This window comes from Ptychodera flava, chromosome 13 (genome assembly GCF_041260155.1).
Source record: "Ptychodera flava strain L36383 chromosome 13, AS_Pfla_20210202, whole genome shotgun sequence".
Taxonomy (NCBI): Eukaryota; Metazoa; Hemichordata; class Enteropneusta; family Ptychoderidae; genus Ptychodera; species Ptychodera flava.
The window spans coordinates 5114543-5130200 of NC_091940.1; the positions used below are offsets into that span (position 1 = coordinate 5114543).

Consider the following 15658-nt stretch of genomic DNA (forward strand, 5'->3'; position numbering starts at 1 on the left):
ATTTTAAATTATTATTATTATTATTATTATTATTATTTCATTCACACATACTAACTAAGTATAATACATTCATACAAACTGACATACACATAGTACATTCATGGGGAAGTACATACATACAATCATACATCCATCCATCCATCCATAAATTCTAACAAATTCACATTACACACACACATACATATACATAGCCTATACTTTGGCAAGTTGTCATGCCTGAAATAAAGGATAGTAACTAGTGCATTGCCATGGTACAAACTTTGAAATGAATGAGATCTGTACATGTTTTTCAGCAATATGGCTCTGGACATATGAAAATTGACAAAATAATTACAAAGCAGCCATACTAGATCAAACTTGGGCATAGTGTAAATGTGAATCTATATCTATACACTGTCACACAACTCAACTGCGATCAACAGGTGGGAGTCCCGCCCTCTGTGGTCACAAATGGTATAGGAAGTGAAGGGATATACACATGGTACATGTAAATTAGGTCATTCATTTCCCATGTTGCGCTGCGTTCGACCTAACGGAAATTGCAATGGCGGACGGTGTGCATTCGAGTAGGCATGAGAAAAGTCTTGGTTTATTGACTACTAGGTTCGTTTCCTTACTACAAGAAGCCAAGGATGGGGTACTAGATCTTAAAGTGGTAAGTGTTGCAAGGTATATGCAAGTCACCAGTTGTTCATCACTCATCTGTGATGTTTTCTTTCATGTTGGAAGCACGGAATTTTAAATCTCCATGCAAATATATTCAAAGGCCGAGCCATGCGGATCGTGGTCAACCATGTTGTCAAAACATAACATGCGGGCATCGAAATGATGCCACTCGTGTGAAGATTTTTAAAAATAATGTAGATATCTGCTAGGAATAACAAGCGACAATGCTTGATGCAAACTCTTGAAATCTGCTGACAACAATCTTCTGAATACAATGACCACAATCGTATTCATTTTATTCTTTACCCTCAACCCCAGGTAAAAATTATAGGTAAACGAGGTCGTAGTCACTAGTCACGATCACCGAGTTAATTTTCGGCATATTTTATGCAGTTCAAAGAACTTCACGGCGTCAACTTCACGTGCGAAATCTTCAAATCAAAAAAGGAAGTGTCGTTACAGTATTGTTTCAAAGTTATATGGCTTCATGGAGGTAGGAAGAGGCTCCATAGGCTGTGACAGTCGGTGTGAGTTATTGTACACGCAGTACAGAGACATGTACGTGCACAGCATACTGTCTTCATTTTCATTCGTCTGATTATTATCAAGCCCACAAAATCTTCATCTAATACTAGATTGAAAATTTAGTATTTTCGAGTCTGTTCTCGAGAGGAAGTAAGTTCTGATGTGTTGGAGAACACAAGTATTCCTGTATACTTTGCTATGTACGGCATGTTTTACCTGTTTGTTTACATGATTTACAGCTGACGGTGTGAATTGAATCATCGCTCAACGGTCACCTTATCAACACTTGCGAGAATGCAATTACCTCTTCACACCCGCGGTCGACCCAACCGAAATCTGACCTAGCTGTATCAAAACAAAACTACCCTGATCATGTTTTTCTAAATGCGTGACATAACACCATTTGCTTTTGGTGGTCTTTCTGAAAATCACAATTATTCTGCCCAGCTGGAGTAATAGTGTGAAAATGCACTAAATCTAGAAAATGCCCAAATAGTTGTTATGGTTTAACCACAGGGCTTGTCATTATTAATTAAACTCAGAGTCTTTGACCATGGAGGTAAAATGTCTTGCTTGTACTCCCATACTTCGGCATAAATGATGAAAATTAAACATCACTTCTGCAGATTTGTGCTGCAATGCATGAATATTTGGCTTGTTTAGATATCATTCAGTTTTTTTCCCTGTAGGTGTATGTGGTGACTGTTCCCATGAACGCAAGAAGTGAAAGCTTTAGTAATTGTGCAGAAGTTTAAAACTCAAGTTCAATGCCCGTTGACACATTTGAGTTAATGGCCAGCTGTTCTCAAGAGAGGATTAACTTGTTTTGTAAGATGTGCAGATTAGTGTCCTCTATTGATTAGCATTCTAAAAAAATGGGTCTGTCTCAGAGGCTTTAAATAACCATTTCTTAAAACAATAAAGTAATTTAGTTCCAGGAATTAGTTGAAAAGAGACAAAAAAATTCAGTGACTTTTAACAATGTATTTTCTAATTTTCAATGGCCTCGAACAATACGGTAATGTTGTTCGGCGAAGAGAGAGCACAAATTAAGTATACCTGAGGTAGAAGTAGTTACGTGTGAAACTTGTACAAGTGTGTATTTGTAAAACTAAGACCTTCAAAGTTAGTTTTGTGGTATTTATATTTTTAAAATAATGCTGGGTACCCTTAAATACAATTTTGCCACATAAGCGAGTCATTATGGCTCATGCAGTTGACCATATTTTCAATTTTGCAGATTTCTACAGGTAAAGAACATACGATTACAGAAGCAAAAGCAAAGTTTCAGGGTATACAGGAATTGAATCTAACAGCCAGAAATGCCTGAAAAGAGGAATGAGTTTAGCAGTTTCACAAACAAACACAATTGTTTGCCCTGACAGCAGTTACACTTGTGGTAAAAGTATTTAGATCATCTTAAACTGAGAAGTTGACTACCCACAATGCATTTCAATGTAACATAGTTTACCCTCTGCCACTGCCGCCCCGCAAAAGACAAATGCAAAAGCTATTTAAGGTAGTGAGAATTTGTATAACTTTCTTGGAATAACTTCCATAGCAAACGACAAAAATTTGACAGAAATATTGTATACTGTTGCAGATTTGATGAAAATGGAGTCTGACTAACTTACAGATATTTACATAACATGTAGATCCATTTCATTGTTCATTCTCAGCTGCCTTTCTTCGTAATCCATGAATATCTAAATAGAACCTTGCTAATATGCCTCCTAACCTTTAATGCTTCTGCTATTACAAGCACTTGGAGATGTGTGTTTTTCTTGCTATGACTTGATCCAGTGCATTGAAATAGTGATCGTTTGATACAAACATACCAATCATTCTTTGAATAGGTTGACAATTGTAAGTTGGTTTTCTTGGTGCACTTTATAGATACTATGTATTGCAGCAAAATCCCAAAGCCAAAAATATTGTACGTTGTATTGTATCGTCAATATGAAAGCCACAAACAGTTGCATCTGATGCATTTTCATGAAGTTCACAGAAAATGGACTTTGGTACAACATCCAAGTAGTACCATGATCACTACATGATTGCAGTATTTCATCTAGAGAGGGGGATGAGGGATTCACCCTCCGTTGACATGTTGGCACCCCCTAGTAATTTGTCAAGGGGGGACCAGCCCCCAAAGAAATGGTGGCAGTCACATCTTAGAGATGCAAGTAGAACACATAAACTGGTGAAATCCCCCTAAATTTTCTGGTAAAGGGGAAAATCCTCCCAGTTGATGCCATACTGGATGAAACACTGCTGATTGGTGAGAAATATTCCTGGAGCATCACAATAGGTGCATGCTGAACTAACAAATATCATTGAGGGTAAATTATCCTTAAAAGTGTTGCTGAAGTTAATGGTAAATGACAATAGTAGAACAACCAGATCCCTCACAGTCATTGTAGATGATCAACATGAATATGTAAACTGGTGATTTGGTCAACTTTGACCCTAATCCTGTCAGAGAGTATCACTTACCCTGTGCCAAGTCAGTAAAAAGTGATTTCACCAAATCCATATGTATTTCCTCCTACTTGGTGTGGTATGTAGCACCAGGTTTGGTCACAAAAAAATTCAGTATCATAACCACAAAATCTATACAAATGCTAGGCTCACACAACCTTATATTCTTCAATATTAATCACATGATCTACACATGTGACCTGCGACATTGTCATTACCAAGTGATGGGCAAAGCAACGTCATCTGCACAGTGCAGTGCACGCGGTATGTGCACATTGCTGGTCAGCTGGAAAATTGAATACGCACATGACCAGATATGACATCATTTGATTGAGAAGAATAGCAGTCCTGTGTTTATTTTCATTGTCCCGTACTTAAACACTTGGCTGGTTTGTTAGACCAGACAAGATCTATGAACTTGGAAGTATGTTCCAAGTGGCTAGTGCAAAGAAACCTGTTGTATTTTAATTCAAAGTCACACCTCTGGGATTGCTTATCTCTCGCTTCAATAAATCTTAAATGTTTTTCTGTTTTGTAATAGGCTGCTGATCAGCTGGCAGTGCGGCAAAAACGGAGGATCTATGACATCACAAATGTGTTGGAAGGAATTGGACTCATTGAAAAGAAATCAAAGAATAGTATACAGTGGAAGTAAGTATATTTATGCAGAACATAAAGGATTAATATATGGGGGAAATGACATCACAAAAAGTGTAAGGACCTACATGCAGGGAATCAAATTTAGCCCTACAAGATGCTGTTGAAATTCTTTTTGAACACAATGCATGTGGTTGTAACATATTAATTGAATAGAGAAAGAACATGGCATGAATTAGGAAGTTGTCCTGAAAAAGTAAGTGTTAACTACCATGAGTGTTGAAAGGTATGTGAGCAGTTTGATTCTGAATCCGCTATGTCCACGGCGTTCATCACTTATGAAGGTTGGCTTGCCAATCAATGAATCCAATGCAATTTATCTTAAGTTAAATGTACCATTCTTCGATATCAATCACATGATCTAGACATGTGCCCCATGACATTGTCATTACCAAGTCATGGGCAAAGCATCATCTTCTGCACAGTGCAGTGCACGTGGTATTCGCATGTTGCCCGTCATGTGGAAATTTGAATAAGCACATGACCAGATATGACATCATTTGACAGAAAAGAATTCATTAACTTCAATAATCATCACACATGCAATGGGACTAATCTAATTTATATCTATGTTTGAATCAACCATGAACCACTCACTGAAGATAATACTTGCAGAACCTACTACTCATTCAGCTTGCCACTTTAGGGAAAATACAACTCTACCAGCAACTGAAGCTAACACTTGTGATCCTAATGCTTTTTGAACCTACATGTACAACCTTGAATTGTCTATTCACTGAAAGCTATCTCACATGGAGCTCACCACTATGCCTGTGATCATTTGAATCTACTTTTAACATGAAATTTGCAAGTCACTGAATCAACCACTCATTGAGCTGTGGATTTCAGTGATGAGTTTCTTCGCGTAAGTTCTGTGTAAACATAGACACCATCATGGTGCAGTGGTGAGGGTATCAGAACTCTTTGTCATAGAATGGTGATTCAAGACCTGATTATGGTGTTGTATCATTGATAAAGGCACTGCACTCACCATTGATCTCCTATACTATACCCAGAAGTAATGAGTACCTTACATCATAAGTTGGCTTTCAACTGTTGGTATACATGTATATGCAGAATACATTGACAAATATTAGACAAAACATGTATTATAATGTATCCTTGTATGTTGTGAAATTGACTAACCATTGACTCAAAGGCATATTTTAGGTAATTTGATGACTGTTTGCTTTGTATTGCAGAGGAGCTGGTCCAGGATGTAACACCAAAGAAATTTCTGACAAATTAGCAGTATTAAAAAGGGAGCTTGATGATCTTGATGCTAGGGAAGCTGAACTTGACCAGCAAAGGTTATGGGTTCAACAGAGCATAAAGAATGTGACAGATGACCAGGAAAATCACAGATATCCTTTTATCACATCAATATATCACTCATCCTTGTCGGGATGTCTGTACCCAGAGATGACAACTCAGAATAGTGAATTAGCATTCCACTGGTCTCACAGACTGGTGCATTGGCCATATTCAGACTCTTGAATACAGACACACTTGTACAATAATGAAATGAACTCATGCAAGACTAGCAAACTGGACAACAGGATCATAGGATTTGTGTTGATATTCTGGTCCAGGAACCAGAATATCAAAGTTTATAATAGACAGGTTTCTTGATCAGATAAATTGTCCTTAACTTTGTGTTGACTGTTTTATATATTGTAGGCCAAACATGGGACTATGTGCCTGAGGGCAGGTGACCATTTGCCTGATGTAAGGAGCAAAACATAGTCCCATGTTTGGGCTATAACATATTTATTACATGCCTCATATATGAAGTATCGCTCGTGCCATAGTATGCAATGGTAACTTGTTGATGACATGGCGGGCCGCGTAGTCATCACTTGACTGAAAGTGAACAGAAACTATTTTCAATTTGACAACTTTGGGATTTAAAAGTTATAAAATTACATGTTTTACCCGGGAAATACCGTCTTACCAAATTATATGAAAAAAATTCAATAAACTGCATAACAGTGATTTAAATATATCAATGCGCTGTTTGATGATGAAAATCATTCTATATGTTCAACAGGTTTTCATCTTACGTGGAAATAAAGCATATGATTATCATTTGTATGAAAACCCCAACATTTGGAATGGAAACTATGTAAGAGAGGCATGTAATAAAATACATTGTGGTATATCATAGATTGTGTGATAGTTTTGGTTAGCCTTAAGAGAAGTACATCCATTAGAACACCAATTTCTATGAGAAATGATTTTATGGCAAATTATGCTGTCTTCTTTGATTTGTTTTGGAGTTAATGCAGATTATTTTTACCATCTTCCCTAACAATAAATACGTTAGCATATGTAACACATGAAGATATCTGTAGGTGTTTTCGAGGAGATACATTGTTAGCCATACAGGCACCTTCAGGAACACAGCTAGAAGTTCCAATACCTGAGATGGTAAGAATCTTTGTAAAAACTGTATAAATAATGCCAAGATTTACATGGAGGGACATAGATTCTCTCTCACAGCCCCTTATTGACTATGATATGTGGCCCTTTCTTGTCATTCATAGTTTAATCCTCTTTCTACCAGGCTCCATAGACATACCATAGAAATAAATACAACTTGGGAGAAAGAGGATTAAGCTTAGTGAACCTGTGTTCAGCTACATGTAGCTGGCATAGCCAGCTTGGTTTTGTGTGGCCCCATGGGTTGGTGTAGCCAGGCCATTGATTTAGGGTGCATATGCGTGGGGCACTGATTTAAGGCTATGTAGCATTCTGTGGGCTGTGTGAGAGTGTCTGTTGATAAATGCACATTTCTCATTGTCAGAAAATGATAAAGCAAAGTTATGTATGTGTTGAAAAGCATGGCCTACATTGTTATACCCTCAAGTCAGATTGCAGTCATGGCAAAGTGAAATTATATCATTATCTGACATTTTAATAAATTTCTCATCAAAAAGTTGGTGTAAAAAAAATCTGAACACAAGTATAGCGTTGAGATCTGTAAAAACACATTCATGCAGGGCTTGCAGAGTTTTCATGTTCAAATTGGTACCTTCAGTGCATGTTTGTGAGTGGTGTAAACACCCATTCTTTGCTGTGGGTGTGAAGACTGCATAGCACTCAAATTCATATTATTTATAATCACTACTGGTACAGAATTCTTATTTTTTACATTACATCAAACACTATTTATACGCTATGATTTTTCAGGGCTCCAATCAACAGAAAAGATACCAGATACATTTAAAAAGCTACAATGGTCCCATCTATGTCCTGCTTGTTAACAAAGACACAACTAGTAACAGTCCAGTGGTGGTACCAGTGCCACCGCCAAATCTCAACCAAACTCCAGCTGCCAACCAAGGACCACCAACCAGTACAGAGAATGTAAGTTCACCAACAAAACAACCAGTACCACTAGCAAGCAAACTGGTTCCAGCCAGCACTGTGGACACCAGTTTACCATCCAAAATTGCAACACCAGCATCTACAACCATTCCACCTTCAGCAATCAATGACAATTTAAAGAAGTTGGATATCTCTACCTCAGGTTAGTGTGGACTAGTTGTACCAACTCTCAGCTCATTTGAGCACATAAAGTGTGTCTTTGGTGATATTTTGCTTTGTATTTGGAGTTGGAAACATTCATAATTTAGAAACATTCATAATTTGAACTTAAAATTGTGGTTTTAATATGATTATTTAATCAAAGCAATTACGTCTCAGCAATTAATGGAGCAATTTGGCTGAAAATTTGTGTACAGGAATTTGGATGTATGGTGCATTGTACTGAATGACAAGATGAAGCTACCGTTTAAATATTCATAAATGTATTTTATTTCAGTCTTTTGCAGTGCTTTCGATAAACAAATAAATGAAATTGTACTGAAGGAAAGTGACATTATCCCTTGAAGAAAACTAAACTTGTCAATTGTGTGCACAATCTAGCTATAAACACCCCAGTTGTGTATTGTAATTTGTAAATCACAGCCTTTGAAATTGTTGTTAATTTTGGAAAAGTGACCTTTCATTATGCTGCCGTATAATGTCTTGTCACTGCCATTTATAATAGGATGTGTAATAATTTAATATTATCAGTCAATAGTAGTAGAGAACAAGATTCCAATGCAGCTTGTCATTTATTTTGAAAACATTGATGGCTTACAGGTGTTGATGCCTTGAGTGATGTTCCCAGTGATATTTTATTTGATCCTTGCAAAGACTCTGCCATGGATGGAGAACTCATCGATGAACTCATATCTTCAGAAAGTAAGTATATCTCTACTTAACTAAGAATAGAAAAGCTTGTTTAGACCTGTGAATGAAGAATGCTGTCAATATCCCGAATGTAAAATCAAAATTTAAATCTAAATTTATTAGTGAATGTTTTGTTAGTGTCACATGTAGGAACAGATTAGGGGGTGCCATCAATCATAAAAGCTGGTGCACTGAAAACGTAAGTTTTTAGTTTTAGGGGAGAGAGAGCAAGACCCCAGTTTGTTTTATGTTTGTCAAAATCACAATAAGGATTCTGTTGTCACAACATATAAAATCAGAAAAGTAAATCAGACCATGAAACCATAACAGAAGAGAAAGAATGATAATGCAGACACATTTGTGGTTTCAAATATGTAGACTCTACTACATGTGATTATATAGCTCCGCTGCAGTACAAACTTCGACTTCATCGAGAAAAAATGAACACTTGAAACGTTACAAAAATGTGAACATTAAGTTTTATACATATTCATGTATATATTTTGTACAATGTGTGTGTTAAGGTAGCGACTCAGTTTCATTGTCACTTATTTTCAATCCTCATTTTCACAAAGAGACGTGGTCACACACCCGACAGGTGGTACTTTTTTTATCTGCTCGGTCACCGAAGAGTTCAGAAAATTTGTTAGTTTTTTAAAAACAGTGCGCATACGGCTGTTTTACTCAAAAACCTGTGTTTTTAGTTTTTTTACTCAAAAAAGTGTAAGTACAAATCTCCAATCGGCCTTGGTAATCTGTTTACGGCAATCGACGGCTGGGTATACTGGGCAAAAAACCGTGTCCCGGATTTTTGAAATTCGCTTTTGTTTTCGCACAATGCACCTTCAAAGTGTCAACTTGACGTTTTTTGCATAAATTATCGGCCTTTGATCACGTTTGTCAGGATATCTTCACTTCCAGGCCCTTTATCGGAAATCTGAGACACGGTCTTCAGATATATTCATTCACTGTCCACAGGTGAAAAATCAGGCTAGTCTGTCCAGGCGCCGCCGACTTATACTTATTTGAATAATGTACGCACTGCCAAAACGGAACTGAGAAAATCGACGATTTGTGTAAACGACCTATGCGTCACACATTGTGACCAAGAAGTCCGACTCGCGCACTATTTTCTGCGAATTTTCTTAAACCAGGACTAAGTTGAAATATTTAGAGTCAGTTTTGGGAATTTTGAATATGTTTAGGATTGCAGATCGTGTGAAAATAGAAAGAAATTATACACTGAACTGGCAAATGCTTAGTGCCAGCAGTGGGTGGTATTTACACAACAAACACAGAGGGATACTTAGCGATTTAATCCATTTTTGGAACGTTTAACTAGTAGATTAACTGTATACTGTTGTCTCAACGGTTACAATCTGGTTACCAGAGTTCACAGTCAAGACGAAGACGTCGAAACTTGCGTAAAAAAGTCTATCCGATCGAGACTTATGTGCTGTCGTCGCGCGATTGCGTCGGGCATTCACTAAGACTCAAGTTGTCTACTTCCTGTCTCGAGATCGGCAATTTATGCATGTTCTTTGTGAAAAATGATTGTCAAGTTCATGTTAGCGCCGACACTGTGCGAACGGGACGTCACTTGCTAGTTTTCCTACCTCAAGATGAGACGAACACACGTAACTCTTGACAACATAAATGTCTGTCGTATTTTCTTAGCTTTTGCACAGCACTGCAAACTTGTCGCCCTTCGTTACGACGGGAGAGATTGACTCGTGTTATTTTTTCAAACTTTATTTATATGTGTTCTTGTACCGATTTTATCAACTAATAATAATCACGCCGTAGCCTAGAACAGTGCAGGCTGTCATCGACAGCGTGTTCCGAGAGACAGAGTATCGACTAGTCTACAGTTGAGTCACTCGACTTGCGCAATATCAGCGCACACATAATTATTTCGGAGATTTTCACTTTAAGTCAAACTTTTGATGACTGACCTCATATAGTAAAAATTGCTAGTTTCAGCACTTCTAGAAGTTGAGCCGGGTTTGTTTTACGTTCAGTGTTGAGGTCCAGCTAGCAGCTGTGGAGTCTGCGGTAATTGATAAGTTTAGACAAGACGCACACAAGAATCATTTGTGAACCCTCGCAATTCACGTTTGACGTAATTTAATTTTGGTTTATATTTAAAGAAAGAAAAAGCATGAAATAAAAAAAATATTTGCATTTCGTTTCGAAAATTAGCAGATCGGTGAACTTGCTCTTGTGAATCTACATTATGTGTGTATGAACTCCTGCACTGGCTTGGGAAACGCCTTGACATAAATGTCGCGTGATGTCAGGTACGGTGTTGTTCAAGGTTTCTCAGCAGACACGAAAAGACTGCACGATAGAAAACTCGAGTTTAAAAATATAAAGAACACAATACTAACACCAAGCATGTACAGCAAGAGTGATAAAATTATCGCAACTAACTGAAGTTTCATCTCGCTCAGGCTAATTTTTGGACTCGGGTATGTAATCAGCATAGCCTAATATGTTCGAAAAGCAGTGTGTCAAATACTTTCATAGTTGTTGAACTGAGCACGTCTCTTCACTGCATTCTTGATCGTTATTGCAGGGAGTATGAGCCAAAGTAGGACTGTTTTACATTTAAATCGACCTTTGCGCACGTTCCCGTCTTTTTCAGGTCCGCTCTTGTGGATCTCGCTTGCTTTTTCGACGGTACGGAGCGCGAGCGCCGGCTTTGGTCTGCTCGACCTCCAGCATGCGGAGTTCAAAACGCTGAGCCTAACGTTGAAGCTAGCGCATGCGCACTATACCGCAAAGCCTATACATAATCTCTGCGTGTTTATCAAAGATATCGTGGTCGGTAATCCGCGACCGTTAAGACAAAAGGGAAATAATGGCACGCGCTGTAGCTGATAGTTTGCCATTTTAGTAACATTTCAGGAATTTCCCGGTACGATGTGACCCAACACCTTTCCCCAAAAGAAAGACCATGTGTCAGTGGTTCGAAATTTGAAATAAAAAAAAATTGCTAAAATTGACCTTTGAACCTGAGTCGCATCGTTAAGACAGACAGGTATTCTCCATACATAATCAACGACACAGTTTTCCTGAAACCAATTTTGCATTAAGGAGTGTTGTTGGGGGTGGGGGGGTGGTTATACCAAAAATTAGGAATTACATTTGTAGTGCGTCAGCTTTTATGATCGACGACCCTTTAGTTTATCAGTGTACTTTATTCCTACAAACAAGTTTTTCTCCTTAAACAAAAACATGTTAAAATGATAGTTAGACAGGTTAAATCTTTTGTAGCGTTAACATTACTTGGCAATACTTGATTCTTTATCAGTAGAGTGAAAAGAAAACTGACACCTTGACGTTGATCTTTCGTTTGTTTTTTTTTTAGTGTTTGCCCCCTTGTTGCGTTTGTCTCCCCCTCCTGGCGACCATGATTACTACTTCAACTTAGACGATAGTGAAGGAGTGTGTGACCTCTTTGATGTGCCAACGCTGTGAAAAGAGAAACTGGAAAACAGTGCTTATGTGTCTTCAAAAGACTACTTATGGACACAGAGATCACGGAAAATGCCAGCTATGGCATTTTTTATGTGTTTGGTGTAAATACAGGGAAAGACTAGGAATAGTGAACTTGGTATCTTGTTTTTGAAGTGTGAAACTTTCACCTGATCAAGGCAAGAGTGAATGCTTTGTTTTTGACAAGTGAAATGCTGCCATAGCCATTTCTGATGCACATGTATAAATATGATACATTGTATGTTGTAGGTTAATCAAAGTCATCTAGCAATTGACAAGCATTGCCATCCTTTTTTCATTATCATTTCTTATGCATGTCATTATTATTCAGTGTGTTACAGTGTGAATGGCTGATCAGTGGCTGACTGCTTGTGACCTTAAGGTCACAACGCCACACAAGAAACAATGCCTACTTGTAAATAGAGTGTGACAACATGTATAGGTACACCTCTGAGGGTAACACTTTGTTTTCAGTTTGAAGCAGATCATTGTAAAGGTAATAGAGAAGGAAATACATCAGGTTTATGCCATTGTGACCTGCCAAGTAGGTGGTACATTAGATATGCACTAGCTGAAATCGTGTCTTCTAACATGTCATATTTTATTGACCTGATTTGCACAATTAGAAGTCAGTTTTCTGGTCATATTAACATTCCAATTATTTGTTACAAAGTAGATGACCAGGATTGTCACATGTCATTAGCTAAAATGTTCAAAACAGTGGTTTGCTTGATATATGCCTGATTTTGTCATTGATTAACCAACACATGGGGACCAGAGTTCACCTGGGGAATCCCACGGCAGTGCAATCTGTCCACTTTCCATGCAAATTTGTATCATACTGTTCAGGACCATGTAAATTTCCTCTAAAACTGACTTCCTAGTCATGCTGAGTCTTGATGTCAGTGACTTATTTTTCATTCATAATGATCTGAGTGTGTTCAGATTGTTATAAACAAAGCACAATATGAAAGATGCTGTGTTTTGAGATGTACTATCCTATCAATAGTATGTCAGGTGTTTGCTACTAAAAGGATTTCTGTTAAAAAAATAATTTGATCATCGGGAAAACCAAAACGAATGAACACTTAGTTTTTTAACCAGTATACTGTCTGGCAACTCAGCTACCTATTTCCATAGACTGTACTAATTTTTTCAAGACGGGTTGCTTCTTTGAAATGATAATTTTGTACTTTTCATAAAAAAAGAGTGTTACTTGACAGTAGAACTCAAAGAAAATCAGCTGTTTTCTCTTGATTAGTCATAACTATATATTTATGATGGTGATAAAGATTTTAAAAGCCAAGTAACGAAAAGTTTGTAATTGTGCAAGTACCCCAAGTCCAGTTACTCAGTATACAAGGTGAGCCCAAGAAAACTGAATACATGCATTGCACATACAAGGTGATAGTTATGTTCATTTCAGTTACTATAATAGGTATGTGTCAACTGTGAAAGTCTAGCCATCGGTCAAATTGAATAGAAGCTGTATGTCATTTTACAGTCACTGCAATAATTCTAATGAATTACCACTGTTAATCAAATTCAAACAAATTATGATGAATCTAAGATCTATGTCCAAGATTAGTATACAATTTAGATACCAGAGTTAGATCAATGTAGTCCCATTCAAAAATGATACCTATATTCAATCAAATATTGTATGAGTAACATTTACTCAACAACGTAGACTTTTTGAGTGTAGTCAGTTTCACTTATAAGCGATACCTCATTTCTGCTAGTAAACTTGAGAACACTCTTTCAGCAGATTCAAAGAAAAAAGTATATTGACTTCAACTTGCTTGTTGGTATGCATAAGAAACTGTATTTTGTAAGGCCATTTTAAGAATGAAATCAATACCAGGTCTGTAGATTAGACTATTCCAAGAAGTGAAGGATCAGATCCTACTGACTGAAAAAAACCCAAAACATTTCATGCAATGTCAAGGATATTCAGCATTTTACAGGGACACAAGCTGCTTATCTATTACAATTTTTTCCAAAGAACAGAAACTTATTTGCAAATATTTTGACCATGTAATGTCTATTTTATATTTTGTCAAAACTCTTCAGCAGTGCGGAAGGCATACACTCTGAAGGGAACTCCGAAAACTGTCCACAATTCATTCAAATTTAAACAATTGCAAACCATTATTTTGTCATGAGGAGATTATCGTATTATCTTCAACACTTGTAAATCAACCTTGACATTTTGTATAAAGTGTTTATAGAAAAGCTCAACTTAACTGCAGCTATATATATGAAATATACTTTGTGTGATAATATGTTCTATGTTCAAATTATGCATTTGAAAACTGTACAGTAGTTTGCTGAACGCTTATGTACTAATTAGTCTTTGTACACAATAACCAGTGCCCTGACTTTGTAGATTTGTCATAAAAATCAACAAATAAAATTTTGTATCCAAATGCAAGTGTTGTTCTGTGGCCTGGTTCATAGGTATGTGATCATGGTTATTAGCCAAGAGCTGCTTTAAGCAAGCACCCTGGCCTAATAATGCATGTGATGTGTATGGGGCTGTGTGTGCAGGAAATTCGGCATTCAATGGAATTTGGTCATCTGTACACTAATAATGTATAGTTGTACTAATATCCTATGATTAAAGATAGTTGACACTCCTCTTCTACCACAAATAGAGATATGCAGATTTATGGTGACCAAGTAACTTCAATTCAATGTATAATACAATGGTATCATTTTGACACCCTCTCTTTAGTCAGCTGGAACCACGTGACTGACCTTTTAATACTTGATTGAAGAGACTTCAAACCTATTTTTGGTCCCCACGGATGCAGTCCGGCGGGGACTTCTAGATAAGGACTATCCGTCCAGGCAACCGGACGGCCATTTTGGTCTGATTTTTTCATGTTTTTGAACCATAACTATCCCTGCACAGATTTCGTCAAACTTGGCACACAGACATTGTATTGTAATGTGCATGTGCATGTCAATTAACCCTTTTCCTGCCAGACAGTATCACTTCCCCACCAGCCAAGTCAGTAAAAAGCGGTATTGAGCCAAAACATGACGTATTTTCACACACTTAGCTTGATCTGTTACAGCATCTTTACTCAAAAAAAATCAAGTTTACAGTATTTATGTTTTCAACAGCTTTCAAAAGTACAGTATTATGTTAAAATACACCATATGGAATATGTTGTGTTTCATTAATTTTAACACATCTTGACCTGATGGTGAAATATGGACTTGGCAGAAAAAGGGTTAATGGTGCGAGTGGGGACTGAGTCATCAGCAATGACTTGTTGATATTTAAAAGAGTCGGTACCTTTAAGTTAACTTTTCATGATTTTTTCTCTTCTTTTGTTTTTCAACGTCACACTAGTTTCTTGTTCTACTCCCAAAAACATATTGAGATATACAGTATTTAGCTTGTTAACTCAACCTTACATCGTGCATGTGTAAACTGCAGCGTCATTGTTAACAGAGGAATTCAAGTTCAGACTAGAGTTCAAATGTAAACAATAATAATGCATGTTACAAGTACAGACATTGTGTTGACAAGCTAAATAGTGAGTGTTTAGACATGCCTTGGGGAGTAGAACAATTC

The 15658-nt window shown here is 37.2% G+C and overlaps 1 protein-coding gene across 1 annotated transcript; it reads left to right on the top strand.

Annotated features, from left to right (window-relative positions):
- The first annotated feature begins 505 nt into the window (after window positions 1-505).
- On the top strand, window positions 506-12115 carry LOC139147188 (transcription factor E2F5-like). Its single transcript, XM_070718124.1, has 7 exons — window positions 506-655; window positions 4214-4323; window positions 5532-5693; window positions 6651-6759; window positions 7522-7861; window positions 8479-8580; window positions 11942-12115. The coding sequence occupies exons 1-7, from the start codon at window positions 545-547 to the stop codon at window positions 12049-12051; spliced, it is 1044 nt and encodes a 347-aa protein (XP_070574225.1). The 5' UTR covers window positions 506-544; the 3' UTR covers window positions 12052-12115.
- Window positions 12116-15658: the final 3543 nt, after the last annotated feature.

What these genes read in the sequence shown, in the direction of transcription:
- LOC139147188 (XM_070718124.1), top strand. Translation starts at nt 545, where the DNA reads ATGGCGGACGGTGTGCATTCGAGTAGGCATGAGAAAAGTCTTGGTTTA. An exon ending in GGGTACTAGATCTTAAAGTG is followed by an intron (nt 656 to 4,213) that starts GTAAGTGTTGCA and finishes GTTTTGTAATAG; the next exon opens with GCTGCTGATCAGCTGGCAGT. An exon ending in AAGTTCCAATACCTGAGATG is followed by an intron (nt 6,760 to 7,521) that starts GTAAGAATCTTT and finishes ATGATTTTTCAG; the next exon opens with GGCTCCAATCAACAGAAAAG.